Genomic DNA, 21,360 nt, shown 5'->3' on the forward strand with positions numbered 1-21,360 from the left:
TTTTTGGTAGGAACAGCAATATCTACAAAATTATATACCAACATAAATGAAACGTCAGCCAAATGGATGTCACCACTAGAATACCCAGAACAAAGCCCACCCCTCTCCCTGCAGTTTATATGAAAAAACATTTGTTCAGCAAGTCATAGAAACCTAAGCAATACAAGGTAGCAACTGCTAAAGAACTGGTACAGCTTTGCTAGTTTCAAATTAAGTCCATTGAACCCAATGTTCCCTAATGGTGACATTCTATATATTAAAACCAGGCGATTGACTTTGGCAAAATACTGTTAACTAGGCTACAGTGCAGGCCTTAATCAGTCCTCACCAGCTTTACATGCTCTAATCTGGGTATGTGTGGTTAGCCCTATGCAACCTTATCCCATGTACAGAGCTATGTAACCATGCTGTCTCACTGAGGATTTCCAGCAAAAAGGGTTATTCAGCTTTAGCAGGGTGCAGATATTCTGCACAATGAGCTTGCAGTAATTTGGGGCAACAAGCTCCGAACTCCTGGTAGGACTTTAGCTACCACTCCACGCCTCATTTGGTGCTGTAGTGCTGTGCGCAGCTGCATCACTATCAGAGCCGCGCACTCCACTAGGGCTGCTGCTCCAGACCAAGGCCTGGCTGGAGAACGCAGTACGTGGTGCGCTCGGGTGAAGCGAGGTGGGTGGGCGGCCCCAGGGCCACTCCCATGCAGCTGCCCTACCTACTACCCTCCCCCTCACCGCCTTGTTTTGGGGACAGGTTCATCTTCTTTGCTCACAGGTCTTCAGCTAAAACTGTAAGTGGCTCTGAAAAGAGCCTTTGGGTTCACTGTTAACGTTCGCTAGTAACGACAATTTACGCCCTCTCCCCGCGAATGCGGCGCGCGAGCTGGATGTCCTTGGGCATGATGGTGACGCGCTTGGCGTGGATGGCGCACAGGTTGGTGTCCTCGAAGAGCCCCACCAGGTAGGCCTCGCACGCCTCCTGCAGCGCCATGACGGCCGAGCTCTGGAAGCGCAGGTCGGTCTTGAAGTCCTGCGCGATCTCGCGCACCAGGCGCTGGAAGGGCAGCTTGCGGATCAGCAGCTCCGTGGACTTCTGGTAGCGGCGGATCTCGCGCAGCGCCACCGTGCCGGGCCGGTAGCGGTGCGGCTTCTTCACGCCGCCCGTGGCCGGCGCGCTCTTGCGGGCCGCCTTGGTCGCCAGCTGCTTGCGCGGCGCCTTCCCGCCCGTGGACTTGCGCGCCGTCTGCTTCGTCCGAGCCATGGCTTTAGCTACAAAGTAAGTGGACTGGAGTGAAGGTCTGGACGCTCTATTTATACAGGAACAGAATTACTCTGATTGGATTGTTGGCAGTTCCCGTCGGGCGCCTCGATCTAAATTCCGGAAGTGCTCGGAGCGTATTAGGGTGGCTGCCTCCGTTTGGTGCAAGCCTCTGATTGGTTACTTTGAAATTGCCGACGTCATCGCAGCCCCTTAAATAAAACCGTTCCCTTAGTTATAGGTTTTATGTATCATTTTTCTGCATCCACAAAAGCGTGACCCACAGACACGTTTAATATTCCTAAGCGTTTCTCCTGCTTGGGAAAAAAATGTGTTTGAAAGAGACAGTGCTTTAAATTCGTGGGGTGTTTTTTGAAAACAAAAAAACCAAACACTACCCCCCCCCCCAAAAAAAACAACGCCCGCCATTTTGTGCACAGTTAACCCGTTTTCATCCAGCTCTTTTTACCCGCCCTTTCTCCCTATTTAAAAATCCATCGCCGGAGCCTCTCACGAGAGGTTTCACTGGATTTTCAGGAAATTCCTAGTTTATGCTCAAAAACCGCTGAGACGCGAATTTTGCGAATTTTGCGTCATTCAGGGTGCACGCAGATTTCCGATTTCCTGGAATCCCTGGCGCTTTCAATGCGGGTTTGACTCAAAATGGAAATTGAACTCTGCCTTTTGATCGGGATGCATTTAAAATGTCAGCTGGGCTGTAAAAAGGAACCGTTAAAAAAGCGTTTGCAATGCGCAACCTTGGAACAGATGGCAGCGACCCAGTCCTCGGTGACATTTCCTTCAAGTGCTTCTGGCGACAGACCTGGGGTGTCCTGCACAGCTGGTGACGAAGCCTAGGGACCTGTGCTCAGGGCTGGACTCGGCTAGATGACAGGATTTTCTTCCTTGGCTTTCCACTTATTTTCAAAAAATTAAAACATGTTTTATCAGGACATTTTTTAAACACTGATTTTGTTTATCGGATTCCCTGGAAGTATTTGTTTTCATCCAATAGAAAAGGAGTTTGGGAATACCTAATATATATACTGTCAATATATTGGCCAGATTTGGTCCAATCAGAGTTTAGATTTGTGAGTCTTTGCATATAGGTGCTATAAATACCCGGGATTTTCCCTTTGTTCTGTGTCTGTTAGTCTCCCCCTTTTTTTGCCCTTGTAAATCCTACCATGCCCGAGCCGGCCAAGTCCGCGCCCGCCCCGAAGAAGGGCTCCAAGAAGGCGGTGACCAAGGCGCAGAAGAAGGACGGCAAGAAGCGCAAGCGCGGCCGCAAGGAGAGCTACTCCATCTACGTGTACAAGGTGCTGAAGCAGGTGCACCCCGACACCGGCATCTCGTCCAAGGCCATGGGCATCATGAACTCCTTCGTCAACGACATCTTCGAGCGCATCGCGGGCGAGGCGTCGCGCCTGGCGCATTACAACAAGCGCTCGACCATCACGTCGCGGGAGATCCAGACGGCCGTGCGCCTGCTGCTGCCCGGCGAGCTGGCCAAGCACGCCGTGTCCGAGGGCACCAAGGCCGTCACCAAGTACACCAGCTCCAAGTGATGTGCTTCCGCCACTATGAAACCCAAAGGCTCTTTTCAGAGCCACTCACTTTTGCATCTTGAGAGCTGTAATATCAAGATTTTAAGAAACATGGTTGTTTTTTTTTTATAGACAACCCTCTTTAAAATGTAAGTATAATGTGATGACTTCATTGTGAGCTTTTATTAGTGCAGCAAAGAATTTGAAATAATTGTGTGCAGTAGGAGCTATTGTGCTATAGCCTGAAAATGTTGTAGTATTCTGGTTTTTATGTTTTAACCAAAACCTTTATTCTCAAAATTATCCAAAATAATTTTGTACTTGGGTTCTTTGCTAGGACACAATGTCATATAACCACATTTTACTATGATGTGGTTATATGACATTGTGTCCTCTTGTGTTCCTCACACGGCTCAATACCCCACCCGTGGGCATTCAGTAACTATTGGTTGAACTGGCTGGATTATGAATGAAAATGTTCAGAGAAGCCAAAATATCAGTACTTTAGTACCTCAGGTGAAATAAATAGAATTTCATTACCATTTCAGGGACTTTGGCTTGCTAAGAGTAACTACCTTTAATTGCATGCTTTTAACAACATGAAGTTATTTGCTTTAAACTTAAATAATCACAGTTCAAGACCAGTATTTTTTTCTATTCTTAAAACAGATAGGCATTTTGTATTTTAAAGCCATGAATTATCTCTATGATTACTTCAAATGTGCCCCCCAATAGCAGAGTGAACTGGGTAGTATATATACGCAGGCACATAAAGACTTCTAGGCAGGTGGCAGGAGGTGAGGTAGGTAGGTTAGGCCTTTCCTGCTAGTCTTGGACATGTGGGGTTGGCCTAGTCAGTTATTGTAGCCACAGAAGGTTTTTAAGCAAGGATGTCCCTGGCCCAGTTACGTGTTCCAGTACATCAGACCTCAACTCACCTGTGAGTTCACTTGAAGTTGGCTAATCAAGAAACAGCTTATTCTCATCTACAGAGATATTCACAGATGACTCTGCCATTGGATTTTTTCTCATATTCTTTCAAGGAAGGGCTGATGTTGGCCTCAGTATGTTAGCTTTAGCTGGTGTCTCCTAGTTTTTGAGCTCTAGTTCTCACCTGATAACTGTCTTCCAAGGTTTCTTGGGGAATGAAAACAGTTCCTAGCCCAGCTTAATCAAAACTGACAAGGAGAATTCAGAGCTGCAACCTGGATGGGTAGAGGAGCAAATGTGGTCCTGGTTGGAATGGTGGTTGTCTTATGTCATCCTCAGCTCCTGTCCCTTCAGGAGATATTTAGTGACCCTAAGTGAGTTGTCAGATACGGTTGTCGGCATTGGGGTACATCAGCGAGCAAATTAGATTGTAGAGAGGTGTGTGGATGTAGATTTCCTCAGTGAATGGGGAGGGTGGCTGTTCCAACAATAGGTAGACTAGTTTCTGTTAGGGTCAGCCTGGCTTCTTTAGTTGGTAGCCTTGTTGCTCATTTTAGTTACACCCGCCACCACCCTGGGTGAAAACCCAGAGCCTTCCTCGGTCTTGATTGCCTCTCCTGAATCATCTCAGATCTTCTGGAGGAAAACTGCCATGCAGATTCAGGCCTCGGCACCTGAAAGAATCCTAGGAGGGAAATCAGTCCTGGCAGCACTCCCGTGGGGCAGAGGGGTGTGTGTGTGTCTGCGGACTTGGGTAGAAAATTCATGCATGCATCCATACCACAGCTTTCAAGTAACTACAAGCTGACCTAATGCTGGCAGCTAGGTCATGGCGTTCCCCTGTTCAACATAAACTATTTCCCAGAACACAGAAGTGATGAGACTAGATGAAGTCTCCTGGAATAGAAAGGGGACCCAAGAACTGAGCCAAGGTAATCCTGAGTGCAGACGGGGGTAGTTTTCTTTCTTCAGCAGGGCTCTGTAGTATCCCATTTGATATCAATTCTGTACCCACCCACCCCCATTCCCGTTTTGAAATACCCCTCATGTGATGGTGTTAGGAGGTGGGGCCCTTGGGAGGTGATTAGACCTTTCGGCTGGAGGAGCCCTTTGTAAAAGATTAGTGGGATTAGTGCCATTAATGCCCTTTTAAAAAGACCCCAGAAAGCTCTTTGGCCCCTTGTTTTTGTCTTATGAGGGCGCAGCGAGAAGTCAGCAGTCCATGAACCAGGAACTGGGCCCTCAGATACTGAATCCGTCGTCGCCTTGAGTGTGGAAGTCTCAGTGTCCAAAACTGTGAAAAATAAATGTTTGTTGTTTAAGCCAACCAGTCTATGGTGTTTGGATTGTCCAAAATAAAAACAGGAAAAAAATAAACCTCACGCTTTGCAGCAGGCTGATTTAAGCGCAGAAAGGCAGAAGGAGGCGGAGGGGCCGAGAGCCAGGAACCGCGGGAGGGAGCTCCTCGTCCAGAAAGCGAGGTGAGGCCTCGGGGCCCGGGGAGAGTTAGACGCCGAGTTAGAACCCTGACTCCTGGGTCAGAGCTAATGGACAAACTGCTTAGCCTCGGGCTTAGGGAGGGTCGGGCCTGGAAACCGAAAAGAACAAAGCCCAGCGCCACTGAAATGCAGCGCCCGGGGCTTGGGGAGGGCGAGGACCGCGCGAGGACTGGGGGGAGCCCGGCGCACGCGGAGCCCAAAGTGTGCGGGTCTGTCCTGATGTCGCCCCGGGCAAATGTTTAGGATTAAACACCCAGCCTTCCGCTGGCAATTTTTATTTTATTCAATCTGGCTTCCCCCGTTTGCTGTCTTTCTCTTCCCATCCCGTTCGCTTTCTTTATCTTGCCTGCGCCCCGCCACCTCCCCCACCCCCGGGCCACCTCTCCCTCCTGATGCGCCCGGGGCGTAGCTGCTCCTTTGTCCCCGCGCTCAGGCTGGCTGAGGCCCGTCCTGGAGGAGCCACCACCCACCACCAGGTGCCTGAAGCTACTGCTAAAGGTGAAGGCCCAGCTGACACCAAGCACAAGAAACCGTGTCCGCAGAACCGCCAGAGCTCTTCCCGAGGACGTGGGCGGCCCTGAGAAGGGCCTTTGGGGGGCACAGACGCGGCTGGTGGACGCGGGGGCTCAGCCGCCGAAGCCGTAGAGGGTGCGGCCCTGGCGCTTGAGCGCGTAGACCACGTCCATGGCCGTGACCGTCTTGCGCTTGGCGTGCTCCGTGTAGGTGACGGCGTCGCGGATCACGTTCTCCAGGAACACCTTGAGCACCCCGCGGGTCTCCTCGTAGATGAGCCCGGAGATGCGCTTGACGCCGCCGCGCCGCGCCAGGCGCCGGATGGCGGGCTTGGTGATGCCCTGGATGTTGTCGCGCAGCACCTTGCGGTGGCGCTTGGCGCCGCCCTTCCCGAGGCCCTTCCCGCCTTTGCCGCGACCAGACATGATTACCACAGAGAAACAACAAATTACCAGTTCACCTGGGCTGAAAAAAAGCCGAAATTCTTATTTCTAATCCTGCCTGTACCTTTCTTACGCTACAAAGAGAGCCTGGGCTGGGCGGGGGGGTTCGTCGCCGCCCACGCGCGTCTGCCAGGCTGTGGGGCGGAGCCCGAGGAGACAAAGGCAGCTTTGTGAGCCCCTGCTCGGTCCCCGGATTCGTTTCAAATGCCCTGTTGAAGAACATTTTAAAAATTCTGAAAAAAATAAAAAGTAAAAGTAAAATAAAAAATTCTGCTGTGTATCAACATACTGAAATAATTGTACCTATATCAAACTAACATGTTTTTCTATTTTTAATTATTAGGATCCTTACCGTGGAGAAGGTATTAACGAAATTTTTAACCGAAATTATACATTGTCTCCTATTTTAAGCGCAGATCTCAAATGTGAACCAGTCCCAGGCTTTTCTCTTGCCTGAGTGGCATCTTTGAACACTTTAAACGAAGGAAAAGTAGCTAGTGACACTGGTAAATGGCTTTAGAGAGCGAGGAAGAACTGAAATCCCTGGGCAACAGGAGGGCCAGTCTTTGGGTGCTTGTCCTTGGGAAGCTTGACCCCACTGCTTGGGCCTCAGCACTTCCTATGCCCCCACCTTCTAGGTCCAAGACCTGTTTTGTGACATGTCTTCTCTTATTTTCACTTTAATTTCATCTGTGAAATGGAAATATTCATCTCAACATCTCAAAGGTGTTTTGACAATCAAAAGGTAAAATTTAGGTCAAATATTCAACACAGTCAATGAGAAGAAAAGAGGTTCTATGAAAAGTAACCTCCTAAGGTAATCTGATCATACATTTTTAACTGGGCAGGTCTTGGTGGGAAGACACGCCTCAGGCATATAACTTCTAAAGGTTATCTTTGCCCTAAGCAAGCCTTATGCCTAGGCTAACACACTTTGAAAGGCCACAACTACCCCCCTCTTTTTTCCCCAGGCCTCTTGAGGTTTAACCATCCTCCAGGCAGCATGTAATCTTAACTTTTGAAAACATCCGATCCAGGCCTTGTTTTCTCCCATCTTTATGTAATCTTCCTCAGGTTTCCTTAATTCCAGATGCAGAAACAACAATAAAAAACACTGCAAAACTGTTAGCCTTGAGAGCATTTGAGAACTTGCTTCCCGGCACATGTCCTCTATAAATTTTTCTACAGGTTTGGACATTTCTTAGGTGGACAACAGTAATTACCTGAGAAAATTAATCTTCATGTCCCATGGATTGATTTTCTCCCCAGTATCCTTAAATCTCTCAATCTGGTATTTTGCAACCTGGACCTGTGTTCATTTGCTTTCATATAGTTACCCTATAAAGTTTTATAGTAATTTTTCATCCAGGCTCTATGTACTTATTTTTCTCTACTAAGGTTTCACAGTGTGAGAAAAATTGTCTGAAACTTGAAGGTAAAGAAAAAGCATAGGCCATGATGTCCTACATTATAAAAGGTGAAGGCCAGACAAGGTTCCTATGAACTTTGTCTCACTGATTACTATTGATTAAAGTTACCAAACTTAGTGAAGTTACTTGTTAACTTGCAGGGCTTTATATGGTGGAGATGCTAATAATTTTTGCCCAGTGGAACAGCTATAACTCCAAAGATTTATATTCTTTTGGACGTTAACTTTCTTTTACCCTAATTCAACAATACTATCCTAACATTTTTTTGTTAAATTTTAATAAATACCCTAATTTGTTAAATGTTCTTTGAACCTATCATAGAGTTTTCCCATTGCTTCACTAACTGATAAGTTAGATAAATTCTTTGCCATGGGGTCATTTCGTATTTGTTGAATCATGATTTTTCCTTTTGAAAATAGTAAAATCCATCTTGGTTTATGTTTTGTTTTGTTTTGTTTTTTCATCTTGGTTCTTGACTGGGGACCCTGTACACATAACACAGATTAGCAAGAAAAAAACAAACAGAAGTTTATTAATATCTATATTTATATATACATGGGAGAGACCCAGGAACGATTAATTCATAGAAGTGGTTTAAAGCTCCAGTTTATATAGCATCTTCAACAAAGTACAGTAGAGTCGTAGAGAAACAACAGGAGAAAGGATACAGTTTTAGGTTTCCTAAGGGTGGCAAACTGGGCAGGTAAAATATATGGGAAGAAACTAAGAGTCAGCTTCATTTGCAGATTTGTGTGCCTGTGGGCTGTTAAAAGTCACTGATAAGAGTTAGTGGCCTCCAGAGTTTATATCCTGACTTTAGGCAGAAAAAGGGGAGGGAAAAGAGCTTTTCCTGCCATTGCTGCTTCCTAACTGCCTATAGCTGAAAATAATTTTTGTCAAAGAGGCATATTTTGGGGTGACTATTCTGGTTTCTATCACTTTCATGTATATATAATCTTGATAATCTCCTATACTCTTTTGAACTGTTTACCTCCATGATAGTTCCCTTAACAATAAATTATATTTTAGAAACACCTGCTATATTTTTGAGGCTTGGTATATATTATTGTGAATTTTACATTTTGATAGCTGTCAAAAGCTAAATGCACAAAAACTACTAAAGCCTAGACAGTAAATTAGAGACAGTAAATTAAGATACTCATTTCATTTTATCTCCCTACACTTGGATACCAATGATTATAAGTACAATTCTTTCATACTAAATAAGAGTATAAGGCTGCATATTACTTAAATGGGTTTGAAACGAGCCTAGTTAAGTTCAGGGGTAACAATAGCCTTGGTCTGAGCCAAGAGGTAACAGAGGAAAGGAAATTGGCTAAGAGGACTGCTGTGGTTTCTGGCCTTAGAGGAACAGGTCAATCTGGTTCCCAGGTCCTGCACTGTAATCTAATTGGTTTAACCAACGGACTTAAAAATTTTCATTAGGAATGCTGCCATCAGTAAAATTTAAAAAGCCCGCCCTGACATGTGATTGGTCAGCTATCCTTCCTTTGTTCTACCATTTCTTTTTTTCATAGTTTAGACTGACAGCAAGTTTACTGGAATATAGTGTATATATTATTATGTACATATGTTTACATAGTGCACATATTCACAGAACAATTTAAACATGTTGAGACACGGTCTCAATTCCTACCATTATGTCACTTAGAGTCCTAACTTATGTCCTGGCACAGGATTGAATGGCCTTCAGTACAAGAGGCTGTCAGAAACCTAGTTTCATGAATTTTCCTTTAATACATTTGGTTATAAAGTGTGAGCAACGGTTTAAAGTAAACTGACCTCTTTGTGGCAGGTATATAAAACCTTACCAACCGGCTGTTAAGAGGCATGTAGATTTAAATACGTCTTCTAGCCTTAGGCATTTCACCTTTTCAGAAACAGTGGGCGGCTCCCTGCTTCCTTAATGGGGACTGTTAGAGTTCTAAGAGCTTCACTTTAGACCCAGAGGGCCTGCTGCGCTGACCACCGTTAATTGCTTGGTACAAAGTGCCTCTATCCTTTACTTGGCTAAAGCCAACTTCGTTCATATTGTACTTATCAAACGGATGGGAATAACTGTAAAGGTAATTTTTAAATAGTTGCTAAAATAAGGAAAATGCAAGCCCTTTCAATGAAAACGTGGGTGGCTCTGAAAAGAGCCTTTGGTTTAGAGTTATCCGAGTTGTGCCAAACGAATGCAGGCTTTTACTTGCCCTTGGCCTTGTGGTGGCTCTCGGTCTTCTTGGGCAGCAGCACGGCCTGGATGTTGGGCAGGACGCCGCCCTGCGCGATGGTGACCTTGCCCAGCAGCTTGTTGAGCTCCTCGTCGTTGCGGATGGCCAGCTGCAGGTGGCGCGGGATGATGCGCGTCTTCTTGTTGTCGCGGGCCGCGTTGCCCGCCAGCTCCAGGATCTCGGCCGTCAGGTACTCCAGCACGGCCGCCAGGTACACGGGCGCGCCGGCCCCGACCCGCTCCGAGTAGTTGCCCTTGCGCAGCAGGCGGTGCACGCGGCCCACGGGGAACTGCAGCCCGGCCCGCGAGGAGCGCGTCTTGGCCTTGGCGCGCGCCTTGCCGCCCTGCTTTCCGCGTCCAGACATGATGAGTAGTAGAAACGGGAGATCAGCCACAGGAAAAGAAATAAAAGAAATGTCCTGAAGGGAGCAACATGACGCTAGTTATAGTCCTGGGTGGAATTGTTAAGCGCGAGATGGGATTGGTCAAAAATTATTTCTGACACCGCCAACCAATAGGAAAGGAGATGTGATGCAAGTAAATTTACATAGACTCGTCACTGACACATTATCAAATCAGATCTGGATATTCTTGAGTCCCTTATTTGCATAGAGCATCTATAAAAGATGACGCTGTAGACCCGCGGCGACATTTTACAACTTCCCTTTCTTCTTTGTTGGTTTCATCTTTCCTTTGAAATGCCCGAGCCGGCCAAGTCCGCGCCCGCCCCGAAGAAGGGCTCCAAGAAGGCGGTGACCAAGGCGCAGAAGAAGGACGGCAAGAAGCGCAAGCGCAGCCGCAAGGAGAGCTACTCGGTCTACGTGTACAAGGTGCTGAAGCAGGTGCACCCCGACACCGGCATCTCGTCCAAGGCCATGGGCATCATGAACTCCTTCGTCAACGACATCTTCGAGCGCATCGCGGGCGAGGCGTCGCGCCTGGCGCATTACAACAAGCGCTCGACCATCACGTCGCGGGAGATCCAGACGGCCGTGCGCCTGCTGCTGCCCGGGGAGCTGGCCAAGCACGCCGTGTCCGAGGGCACCAAGGCCGTCACCAAGTACACCAGCTCCAAGTAGTGTGCTTCAGCGAGTGTCAAACCCAAAGGCTCTTTTCAGAGCCACCCACTTTATCAGCTTAAGAGTTGTAATGACCTTACCAGGTACTGTGACTGTTAAATACAAAGCCAAGCTGTGTTCGTTTTGGTTATCTTTATTAAAATATTTTGCTGCCGTGTGGTGCTTGCACCTTGAAACATACAGACGTTTGGTTGAAAATAAGATGGGTATTTAACTGCGTTGGTGGTAGAATTGCTTTTTCTTGCTTCCACTGCTCACTTTGGCCATAAAGCTGGCTGAAGTACAGAGGTGCTGTATAAACCGACGTTCTGTGTCTTACACATTGTCCCATGAAAAGCAGATTACTTAAGTTTGCTAATACTTCTTGGTAAGAAAAAGGGCTTTATAATTCCAGTTCTAGTGGATGTATTTCCTTAAAGCAGCATAATTTCTAAACACAACAGGAGCTGGACAGTGAATTTGCATGAAAGTTGAAAGGAGAGTTGATGGGTTCCAGGTTAGGAGTACAGGGATTCCCTGAAATTGTTTACAATATCTACATGTTACCCACCCCACTCACCCTTAGCAGGAAGGACTGTATATACCTGTTTTTCAACTTCTAACTGTGCTGTAATTTAGTGTCGTAGGCAGAATAATGCCACCCCAATTAATCTAACTCCTAATTTCTGGACTCCATGTTACATTCGGTTATGACAAATGGCACTTAAATTGCATCTGAAACAGGTTGCTAATCACTTGAATTTAAAATGAGATTATCCAAGTGAACCCAATATAACCACAGAGGTTCTTAACAATGAGAGGGAGTCAGAACACAGAACCAGACAGATGGCAGCATGAAGAGGACTTGGCCAGGGATCTCTGGCTTTGAAAATAGAGGAAAGGAGTCGACCTAAGGAAAGAGGAAGGCCTCCAAGAGCTGGAAAAGACAAGCAAACAGTTTCTCTTTTAGAACCCCAGAGACAGAACCCTCTGATACCTTGATTTTAGCTGGGCTACAGAAATATAACATTTTAAATGTGTATTTTGCCAAGTTTTTGATAATTCAGAGTAGCAGTTGAAAATTCATACATGTACGTATGTTTAATAATTATTGCCTAATGTTTTCAGTGATGTTTTAAAGATTAACTACATAGTTAAATTTAAATGTGTAAATATAAAAATCAATATAGATGCATGTAAATTCTAAACATTTCAGGCTTACATAATTTTGAAATTGCTCTAATTTTAACAGCAGCAATTTACGTTTTCTTTTTTGTTAATGTCTGCAATGTCTGATTACAACAGCAGAATGTCTAATGTCATGGAGAAGCACTTCTTCCACTCACTGCAGAATTATTACTACTTCTGATTATAATACTACTTCAAAAAGCTGGCCTTCATTATAGGTAAAGTATAGGAATAATGATAAAATGTCCATAAAGAACTTCATGAATTAAACATCCCCCTAAATTATTTAAATTTATTATAATCCTTACATGTGTTGATTTTAGTAATATTTAGAAATATTTTCATTTTATAAGTAAAAAACAGAGGGTGTGGGAACCAAAGTTCATTTACCTGGCAGAACTCAAATTCCAACAAATGTCTTCTGATGTTATGGTCTCCCAAAGATCTCCACATAGGATTCAAAAAACACTTTTATCGAAATTTATAGATTTATTAGCACTTTAGAAAGCAACTTTACATGGATGTTTGCCTCACCCCAGCATTAGGCTACATCTGATCTTTTTATATTTCAATTCATCTTTTTCCTGTGCCGAGTCAGCCAAAAAGGAAGCTTGGCTAGGCTAGGAGGAGCCTGTAGCCTGTACTTCATTCACTCTGTGTCCAGGAATAAGTGCTTTACCTACCTGGCAGAGCTGATGGTGATAAACGCTCCTGAGTCTGTGCATTCCTTGAGTGGAAAAGAAATGTCTTATATGATTTTCAAAGTGCCTGGTGCTGACAGGAGCACCATGGACAAATTCTTTAAGATGTAAAGTAGAAATAACCTTTTAAATCAAGGGAGGCTTGGCACCTTGGTGTCAATGTCCAGTGAGTAGAACAGAAAACTATTGGTTATTTTTACAAAGATAACTTAATACCACACAGGTGTGGGAATGCTGAAAAGTAAAAGCAGAACTTGTGTTCCAGAGACTGAAGGAGGCAGGAGAAAAAGCAGGGTTCAGAGCATACACACACAAACACACATATGTTAGTTATTAAAATCTAGAAACCTGGAGGGGTATGCTGGTGGAGACAAGGCTCAGATCTCAGACGGGGGAGCTTATAACGCTGATGCTGGAAGTGTAGAATCCAGACTTGGGGGGAAAGGCCAAAGCTGGGAACTGGAACCACTTGTTGCAGTGGGAGGTAAGATCAGAGCTGATGCAGAAGGAAACTAGAGGTCTCTCTGTAAACTCCCATTCCAGCCTCCCTAGCTTTGCCTAGAGTTGACTGTAAATGAAGTGTGTGCACAATTCCAGCCTCTTTATTAGAGAAGATACAAAGGTCCAGGGAGTACTTGAGGCAGAGAAACAGGGCCTAGTACTGAGTACCTGGGCCTCCCTACAGATGCCTTTCTGGAAAGGACAATGGCTCAGCAAATTCAGGTGTTACATTGTGCTTAGAGGAAGAGAAATGCATTCAACTCTTCTGATGAGAATGCAAGTGGGTCTGAAAACCTTTGGGGTTATGTGTTAAGGTTTAGATAAAATGCTTACCTAGGACTCTAAAGGCCCCAGGCAAAGGGCTGGGGATAGGGAAAGTAATTAGATCCACACAAAGAAATGCGGGGCAGAAAGCCACAGGAACACATAGAGGATGTTCCTCTTTTAGAGGGATTTTCAAAACTTGCTGTGACCCCTTAGGTGCTACAAGATGAACCTTAACATAGAAAAGGAACCGGTCTATTTAGAAGCTTCATAAAGCATCGCCTCCAGCCAGCACAGGCCCTGCAGAAACATTAAAAAAAAAAGGAAAAAAAACCTAGCAGCTCAAAGGGATGGGTGAGTGACCTCTGGGTTTCAGTTCACAGTCACTTAGTCCTGGGACCCCTGTCCGGGGCACGATTGTCAAGAGCACAAGCAGCGCTCCTACCACTCCAGAACTCGGTGAGGCCGTCCTGAGTGTTAGCATTAATGCTCATTGACCCCCAGAATGTCAGTGCACAGCTCTTTAGGTGAAAACATGAGTGGCTCTGAAAAGAGCCTTTGGGGTTAGGAGTCGGGCGCTTACTTGCACGTCTACTTGGAGCTGGTGTACTTGGTGACGGCCTTGGTGCCCTCGGACACGGCGTGCTTGGCCAGCTCGCCGGGCAGCAGCAGGCGCACGGCCGTCTGGATCTCCCGCGACGTGATGGTCGAGCGCTTGTTGTAATGCGCCAGGCGCGACGCCTCGCCCGCGATGCGCTCGAAGATGTCGTTGACGAAGGAGTTCATGATGCCCATGGCCTTGGACGAGATGCCGGTGTCGGGGTGCACCTGCTTCAGCACCTTGTACACGTACACGGAGTAGCTCTCCTTGCGGCTGCGCTTGCGCTTCTTGCCGTCCTTCTTCTGCGCCTTGGCCACCGCCTTCTTGGAGCCCTTCTTAGGGGCGGGCGCGGACTTGGCCGGCTCAGGCATGGTAGGAATGCCAAGTCGGAAGAAATGGAGAAATAGTAGGAGAAGGTGTAGACCTGCCCTATTTATATAGAACTTCGCATGTAAATAAAGTGATATCCTAATATCCGGTGTCTGATTGGTGGCTATTCAGAGAAACATCATAAAAATAAGCTTTGGCCAATCAGAACGCAAGATGAAGCTGCAATTTTAACCAATTACACAACTGCTTTTTCGCGCCGGAAACTGTTTATAAATTGTGCCACCGCGGGGCCCTCACTACCTCCTCACAGGTTTGTAAACTCATCATGTCTGGACGCGGAAAGCAGGGCGGCAAGGCGCGCGCCAAGGCCAAGACGCGCTCCTCGCGGGCCGGGCTGCAGTTCCCCGTGGGCCGCGTGCACCGCCTGCTGCGCAAGGGCAACTACTCGGAGCGGGTCGGGGCCGGCGCGCCCGTGTACCTGGCGGCCGTGCTGGAGTACCTGACGGCCGAGATCCTGGAGCTGGCGGGCAACGCGGCCCGCGACAACAAGAAGACGCGCATCATCCCGCGCCACCTGCAGCTGGCCATCCGCAACGACGAGGAGCTCAACAAGCTGCTGGGCAAGGTCACCATCGCGCAGGGCGGCGTCCTGCCCAACATCCAGGCCGTGCTGCTGCCCAAGAAGACCGAGAGCCACCACAAGGCCAAGGGCAAGTAAAAGCCTGCATTCGTTTGGCACAACTCGGATATCTCTAAACCAAAGGCTCTTTTCAGAGCCACCCACGTTTCCACTGAAAGGGCTTGCATTGTCTTTTAGCAGCTACTTGAAAACAGTTGCCAGTTGGTCATTTGATGTCAGTATTTGAACACCCCATAACCATCCATGGGGAAGATACAATAAAAGCAAAAGTTGTAACCAGTCAAGTAAATACTGCAGGTATTTTATGTCAGGTAATTAAGGCGATCACTGCAGCAGTACCTCAGGGTTAACCAGGAGCAAAACACAGGGTAAACCTCGAGGCTTCGTCGAAGGTGGGTATTTAGATAGGAATGTAGTTACTGACCCGCAACAATAAAACAATCTTCAGTCTTGTTAAGTCGTTTTGCATCCTAATAGGACAAATCACCTGCAACACCTCCAGTTTCCAATTCGTCTGGGCCTTAAGGGATGATACCTAGGGAAACAATACTTCATGCCCTGTAGTCTTGTCCACTTTTTAACTTTTATTGTTGCCACTATTGCAGATGTCCTTTCACCGCCTCCACCCAGCCCAGGCGCCCCTCATACCCTTAGGCAGAACTTATTAACTCAGGGTTAAGCTTTACTTTAAAAAGGCGCGAATTTGCATCTTTTATAGATTTGAGTATTTTTTAAACTTTACACTAAACTCAGTTCAATGTGTTAAACGTAGTGGAATGCTGTATGTGAGAATGTTAGGGAGAAGTACATATGGTAATGCAGTTACAACTGAAATTAATTCAAATTAACTTGGTGCATTTAGAAAAAACACGAAAAGAGAAAACTAAAAAATCTCCAAGTTCATGGGATTGAAAAATCTCGACGTTTACTTATGAAAAAATCAATAAATTGATGTGAAAATACCCTTCCTAAACTTGGTTGAAGCTAAAAAAATATCACTTGGCCAACCACAACTAGCGCGCGCTTTTTCAAACAGGAAAAAAAGCCCATTTCAGGTGCCAAAATGTAAAATCCTTCTTAAGCAAACAACATATGTTATTGTAGTAACTTATACTGTGAGGGGAAAAGCCAAAACATTGAAGAAACGCCTTAAAGACGACTCAGGCGAAAAACGGTAGAAAAATCTGTTGAAAGTGTGGCTGGGAATGAAGAAGTTAATTTTCTCGTTTGAGGCCCCGGAAGTTCCAGCTAAAAGGAAGTGGCGCTGCTTGCAGTAATTTCAGTGCAAGCTTTGATGGACAGAGGTGTGGTCCAATGAGAGTGGGACAGGCATTATATATACTGGCTGAGCTTATTGGGCCTCACCCTTGGACCAAATTGCTGCTCCCTGGTCTTTGGCAATGGCTCGGACGAAGCAGACGGCGCGCAAGTCCACGGGCGGGAAGGCGCCGCGCAAGCAGCTGGCGACCAAGGCGGCCCGCAAGAGCGCGCCGGCCACGGGCGGCGTGAAGAAGCCGCACCGCTACCGGCCCGGCACGGTGGCGCTGCGCGAGATCCGCCGCTACCAGAAGTCCACGGAGCTGCTGATCCGCAAGCTGCCCTTCCAGCGCCTGGTGCGCGAGATCGCGCAGGACTTCAAGACCGACCTGCGCTTCCAGAGCTCGGCCGTCATGGCGCTGCAGGAGGCGTGCGAGGCCTACCTGGTGGGGCTCTTCGAGGACACCAACCTGTGCGCCATCCACGCCAAGCGCGTCACCATCATGCCCAAGGACATCCAGCTGGCGCGCCGCATTCGCGGGGAGAGGGCGTAAACGCTCCACTCCTTTCCGTCAAACTAAAACCCAAAGGCTCTTTTCAGAGCCACCCCAAATTTCAATTTGGGCTGTTTGCGAAAGGGTTGGGCTTAATTATTCGCAGGGATTTGGAGTTTAGGCTGCAAACAACTACAAACAAGTTGTTCAGGATGTCTGCGCCCCCTTTGAGAAACAAGTTGATTCTAACTGCAAGCACCCGTACCTCAAATGTAGTCGAAGTCCCTTAATTACTTAAAATTCTCAACTTTTGTGTCAAGGGTTAACACTACCAAATGCGGAAACCTGGGGGACCATCGGGCACTCCAGGAATCGGGAATAAGGTTTTGCACACAGTAAAGGGATCCCCAAACTTGGACCATTGGCAAACCCAAGATTCCGCAGTAACTTTTCTAATATACCCACAACTGGCAGTTTTTTACCCAAGTAACAGTAGAATAACAAATCCATGTATTTCAACCTACTGAAATGGTTATTAGAGTTCTAGTGTTAGCAGCATTAATTCACCATTAAGTGTGATGTTAGGGTGGAATGCAGGACGTACCAAATGAAACAAACCCACCAAAACCTGTATTGGAAAGTTAAGATTTATTTCTCATTCATAGTTATTAACAGCTTTATTCCCTTAAGTGGAAGCAAGCTTGTATTTTTATTCACAAGTTATACAGGATATCACTGAATCCTACTCGTCAATAAAAAGGGTCCACTGACGTATTAACAACCTGGCTGAACCTGAAGGGCATAAATACTGAGTTAAACAGCGAGCGCTAGCCAACCCTAAAGCAAAGGCTCTTTACTGCGCCAAACCACCTCTTCCGGGAAATATTTGTGTACTTACTTTTATTACTACACTGAGACCTCTGCGCACCAGGTGGAAAATAGAAACAATCTCACCTCCGTAGCCTCCCACCACCATGCAGTGAAAGTGTCACAGCTCTGCCTCAGATTAGTTGGGTGGCTCTGAAAAGAGCCTTTGTATTCTCAGGTGGTTGTCGTTCTTACTTCTTTTTGGGGGCAGGTTTCTTGGCCTTGGCAGCTTTAGGCTTCGCCGCCTTGGGCTTTGGAGCTTTGGCCTTCACTGGACTTTTCGTCGCCTTCTTGGGCTTGGCTGCTTTCGGCTTTTTCGGACTCTTGGCCGCTTTCTTGGCTCCTGCAGCCGCCGCCGGCTTCTTCTTCGGGGTCTTCTTGGCGCTCTTCTTGGGGGTGGCGGCCCCCGCAGCCTTCTTGGCCTTCTTGGCGGCGCCCGCGGGCTTCCTGGGCTTGGCCGCGCCCGCCTTCTTGGCCTTGGGCTTGGCGTCGCCGGAGGCCGCCTTCTTGTTGAGCTTGAAGGAGCCCGAGGCGCCGGTGCCCTTGGTCTGCACCAGGGTGCCCTTGCTCACCAGGCTCCTGAGGCCCAGCTTGATGCGGCTGTTGTTCTTCTCCACGTCGTAGCCCGCGGCCGCCAGCGCCTTCTTGAGCGCGGCCAGCGACACGCCGCTGCGCTCCTTGGACGCGGCCACGGCCTTGGTGATGAGCTCGGACACCGGCGGCCCCGACGCCTTGCGCTTGGCGGCCCCGCCGGACTTGCGGGCCTTCTTCTTGGCGGGCGCCTTCTCGGCAGCGGGCGCAGGGGGCGCCGCAGGGGCGGTCTCGGACATGGTCGTCGGTCGGGATTCCCAGCAGTAAAAAAACAGAAAGTCGCCGGGTGCGGCGGGGCTCGGGCGCGTGTCTATATAAACACACGGCGGCGCTGCGCGCTGATTGGCTCCCGGCTCCCTCTTCCGGCCTCGCAGCAGCGCAGCCTCAGCTCTGTCCCCGAACTGTGTTTGTTTCAATTCAGGAAAACGAAAAAATTAAAATTTCTTGTGGAGCAGTCACACCAATTCTACCCTACATTGCACCGGGACAGCTCAAGCTTTGAGATCGTCATAATTTTTGCTTCCGATTAGCGTCACTTCGGTCTCAGCCTTTGTCAAAAGCCCCCGACACTCTGAGAGATCTGCAGGTCAGAGAGTCAACTTGTTGATTTTCGTTTAAAATATAAGTTTTCCCCTTTGTATCTTCAATATCTTGCTCTCCAGTAATGTTCTATACCTTCTTGGCTTCTCATACATTTCAACAACTGTTGTGTTCTCATTGAGATTTACCCTGAAAATCTCTTTCACATGAGGAGAAATAACACAGGCTCTTTCAGGATTTTCCTGCAACAACGGTAGTCAAGGATGCTTGGAATAACAGCATTTTCTGATAATAAAAGGCTTTATTTTGTCTGTAAAAGCTTTATCATAGCCTTTTGTGACTATTGGGAAGGTTAGGTAATTTTTGGCTCTGAGGAGTCAATATTTATTTAGGAAAATAGGGAATGTAGTATTCAGTGATTGTCCTGTCATGGTAGTTGGGCCTGTTGCCCTAGCTGATAGCAGAGTAGATTTGGGTAAAGGCATAAAAGGGAGTTGGCTCCTTTTATGGGTTAAAAAAAATTTATGTTTTTAAAATGTTCATGAGCTTTTGGGTATAGAGGTCTGTCATGCTTGGGTAAGATAAATTTGGCAAAGAAATCAAGTAACAGCAGGATTAAGGAATATACATAGCTCAGCACACACACACTTATATAGAATTCCTTTAGGAGAGGGAAATTTAAAAGCAAGCATGTTTTAGATTTACTACTAAAATTCTTATTTAAGAAAGGATATTTGTTTATAGGGAACACATTAAAGCTTATGCTGTATTTCCAGTAAGAAATTGATGGCAGAGTTGTTAGATAGGACAAGGGTCACAAGGTTTGGGCAGTTCTTACTAAATGCTATTTTTGCTAAATGCTGAAATGTAACAGTATTTTGCAGACACAGATATAACCAGATGAGCTTGACTGAATAAAATCCTGGCCAGAATCAAATCCGGTAAAGAACTACAAAGGAGAAAATCCAGTCTCCTTTACTTGCTGCAAATAATTAAAAGCACCTATAAACGACCGTGTCTTTAATGAAAAGCAGCACCCTAAGCAGCGAACTCCTTGAGTCTGGTAACAGTGATTTGATTTTCTTTTTCACTCCTCAGGCTATATGCTTGTCCTTAATAAGCACGTCTGTTTCACTAGGACTACGGAAGGAAGAAACACTAGGACCCGACAGAGCAAAGCACAAGAAGTTAAGCTTTCTCCTTGATCCCATCGATGTTTCTCCCACATCTATGTTTCTCTCTCCCTCTCTCTAAGATAATTATGCTCAAGTTTTGCTTAATAAAAAACAAGAAACCATGCTTAATAAACACACACACACATATCCTCAGGTGATGACTTAAAAAATGCTTGTAAATCAATAAATTAAAAATTTTAAAAATCTTTAAAAAAATAGACATAGGATTACAAAGAAAAACTATTATATTAAAATACTTTTATTAAACTCATCAAAAATCCAAATTGGTGAAATATAAACATATGTGCTTCCTTATCAATACGTTAAACAAGATTACTCAATGAGCAAGAATTACAGTTTAATGGAGTAATATATTTCAATATTTTGAAATATTGACAGCTGCAAATGCATTGTGGTATGAGTACAGCACAGGTCCAGCCAGTTACACTGTTTGTTGCCTGCATTCATAAACAGGGGAAATGCTAACATCTAGTTGGGGGATAGTAAGAATAAAGATGAAGTTTTTCTTGTGTATACACAGGCTCCCAGATGCTCTGAGTCCTGTCTGTGTATCCCAGGTTAAGAACACTCTGGAATTTGTTTCCATACACTGTAAACTCAGGGAGCAGCTTTGATGAACTTGGTCCTCCTTATAGACCGTGGAGGAAAAGCCAAGTCTACCCAAAGTCATCTGGAAATCCTCAAGGGAATAAATGAGTTAAATATGTAAGTATTTATTATTTTGTTCTCAAGTGCATGGTTTGGGAACAGCACTCCCTTAAATGTGCCCCCTTGGCATATAATTTGGAGCTGAAATCAATTAAAGCCCACCAAACTCAAGAAGAGTATCTCTTTCCTTTTTAATGAAATTGAGATAGACCTGCTTTAGGAAGGGAACTTGAGCATAATTATCTTAGAATATACACTTTAGCATATATTTATTAAGTATTTTGGACATACTTAATTTATACTTAGAATTAAATGTTTTGTCCATGCAAAAATATGTTTACTAGATTTCCCTCTGTCCTGTACTTTCTGAGTTGTGTTGCAATTTTTTTTGCAGCTTTCTTTACCTGAATTGTGTTTCCCGTTTCAAATCCCAACCCCCTTTCTCCCTTTCCTCCTTTGTTCAGAATAACAAGATATCCCTCATTCTGCCCGTCTTTGGAATTTTCATGCTTCTGTGAATTCCCCGTATGCACATATTAAGCCTACCTTTTCTCCTTAATCTGTCATCGTTAATTTATTAGCCCACCTAGAACTTGGACGATAAGAGGAAAATTATTTTTTCATAGCCCTAC

General features: G+C 46.1%; 9 protein-coding genes across 9 annotated transcripts; 4 read left to right on the forward strand and 5 right to left on the reverse strand.

Annotated features, from left to right (window-relative positions):
• Positions 1-788: 788 nt before the first annotated feature.
• On the reverse strand, positions 789-1,264 carry LOC107539717 (histone H3.1). Its single transcript, XM_087827702.1, has one exon. It carries the CDS (start codon positions 1,255-1,257, stop codon positions 847-849), a length of 411 nt encoding a protein of 136 aa, XP_087683828.1. The 5' UTR covers positions 1,258-1,264; the 3' UTR covers positions 789-846.
• A 1,156-nt stretch (positions 1,265-2,420) lies between these two features.
• On the forward strand, positions 2,421-3,144 carry LOC107539710 (histone H2B type 2-E). Its single transcript, XM_016216285.2, has one exon. The coding sequence runs from the start codon at positions 2,442-2,444 to the stop codon at positions 2,820-2,822; it is 381 nt and encodes a 126-aa protein (XP_016071771.2). The 5' UTR covers positions 2,421-2,441; the 3' UTR covers positions 2,823-3,144.
• Positions 3,145-5,805: 2,661 nt separating this feature from the next.
• LOC148090833 (histone H4) lies at positions 5,806-6,189 on the reverse strand. Its single transcript, XM_087827724.1, has one exon. The coding sequence runs from the start codon at positions 6,166-6,168 to the stop codon at positions 5,857-5,859; it is 312 nt and encodes a 103-aa protein (XP_087683850.1). The 5' UTR covers positions 6,169-6,189; the 3' UTR covers positions 5,806-5,856.
• A 3,570-nt stretch (positions 6,190-9,759) lies between these two features.
• On the reverse strand, positions 9,760-10,259 carry LOC107539686 (histone H2A type 1-D). Its single transcript, XM_016216258.2, has one exon. The coding sequence runs from the start codon at positions 10,215-10,217 to the stop codon at positions 9,825-9,827; it is 393 nt and encodes a 130-aa protein (XP_016071744.2). The 5' UTR covers positions 10,218-10,259; the 3' UTR covers positions 9,760-9,824.
• A 255-nt stretch (positions 10,260-10,514) lies between these two features.
• LOC107539711 (histone H2B type 1-C/E/F/G/I) lies at positions 10,515-11,048 on the forward strand. The gene has a single exon (XM_016216286.2). It carries the CDS (start codon positions 10,551-10,553, stop codon positions 10,929-10,931), a length of 381 nt encoding a protein of 126 aa, XP_016071772.1. The 5' UTR covers positions 10,515-10,550; the 3' UTR covers positions 10,932-11,048.
• Positions 11,049-14,108: 3,060 nt separating this feature from the next.
• LOC107539708 (histone H2B type 1-C/E/F/G/I) lies at positions 14,109-14,536 on the reverse strand. Its single transcript, XM_016216282.2, has one exon. It carries the CDS (start codon positions 14,534-14,536, stop codon positions 14,156-14,158), a length of 381 nt encoding a protein of 126 aa, XP_016071768.2. The 3' UTR covers positions 14,109-14,155.
• Positions 14,537-14,805: 269 nt separating this feature from the next.
• On the forward strand, positions 14,806-15,293 carry LOC107539698 (histone H2A type 1-D). Its single transcript, XM_016216273.2, has one exon. It carries the CDS (start codon positions 14,821-14,823, stop codon positions 15,211-15,213), a length of 393 nt encoding a protein of 130 aa, XP_016071759.2. The 5' UTR covers positions 14,806-14,820; the 3' UTR covers positions 15,214-15,293.
• A 1,215-nt stretch (positions 15,294-16,508) lies between these two features.
• Positions 16,509-17,022, forward strand: LOC107539718 (histone H3.1). The gene has a single exon (XM_087827704.1). It carries the CDS (start codon positions 16,536-16,538, stop codon positions 16,944-16,946), a length of 411 nt encoding a protein of 136 aa, XP_087683830.1. The 5' UTR covers positions 16,509-16,535; the 3' UTR covers positions 16,947-17,022.
• Positions 17,023-17,517: 495 nt separating this feature from the next.
• On the reverse strand, positions 17,518-18,623 carry LOC107539694 (histone H1.3-like). The gene has a single exon (XM_016216267.2). It carries the CDS (start codon positions 18,581-18,583, stop codon positions 17,945-17,947), a length of 639 nt encoding a protein of 212 aa, XP_016071753.1. The 5' UTR covers positions 18,584-18,623; the 3' UTR covers positions 17,518-17,944.
• Positions 18,624-21,360: the final 2,737 nt, after the last annotated feature.

The sequence above is a fragment of the Miniopterus natalensis genome, chromosome 19 (assembly GCF_054644295.1).
Source record: "Miniopterus natalensis isolate mMinNat1 chromosome 19, mMinNat1.hap1, whole genome shotgun sequence".
In the NCBI taxonomy this organism is placed as follows: Eukaryota; Metazoa; Chordata; class Mammalia; order Chiroptera; family Miniopteridae; genus Miniopterus; species Miniopterus natalensis.

What these genes read in the sequence shown, in the direction of transcription:
- LOC107539711 (XM_016216286.2), top strand. Translation starts at nt 10,551, where the DNA reads ATGCCCGAGCCGGCCAAGTCCGCGCCCGCCCCGAAGAAGGGCTCCAAG.
- LOC107539698 (XM_016216273.2), top strand. Translation starts at nt 14,821, where the DNA reads ATGTCTGGACGCGGAAAGCAGGGCGGCAAGGCGCGCGCCAAGGCCAAG.
- LOC107539708 (XM_016216282.2), bottom strand. Translation starts at nt 14,536, where the DNA reads ATGCCTGAGCCGGCCAAGTCCGCGCCCGCCCCTAAGAAGGGCTCCAAG.
- LOC107539686 (XM_016216258.2), bottom strand. Translation starts at nt 10,217, where the DNA reads ATGTCTGGACGCGGAAAGCAGGGCGGCAAGGCGCGCGCCAAGGCCAAG.
- LOC148090833 (XM_087827724.1), bottom strand. Translation starts at nt 6,168, where the DNA reads ATGTCTGGTCGCGGCAAAGGCGGGAAGGGCCTCGGGAAGGGCGGCGCC.
- LOC107539718 (XM_087827704.1), top strand. Translation starts at nt 16,536, where the DNA reads ATGGCTCGGACGAAGCAGACGGCGCGCAAGTCCACGGGCGGGAAGGCG.
- LOC107539717 (XM_087827702.1), bottom strand. Translation starts at nt 1,257, where the DNA reads ATGGCTCGGACGAAGCAGACGGCGCGCAAGTCCACGGGCGGGAAGGCG.
- LOC107539694 (XM_016216267.2), bottom strand. Translation starts at nt 18,583, where the DNA reads ATGTCCGAGACCGCCCCTGCGGCGCCCCCTGCGCCCGCTGCCGAGAAG.
- LOC107539710 (XM_016216285.2), top strand. Translation starts at nt 2,442, where the DNA reads ATGCCCGAGCCGGCCAAGTCCGCGCCCGCCCCGAAGAAGGGCTCCAAG.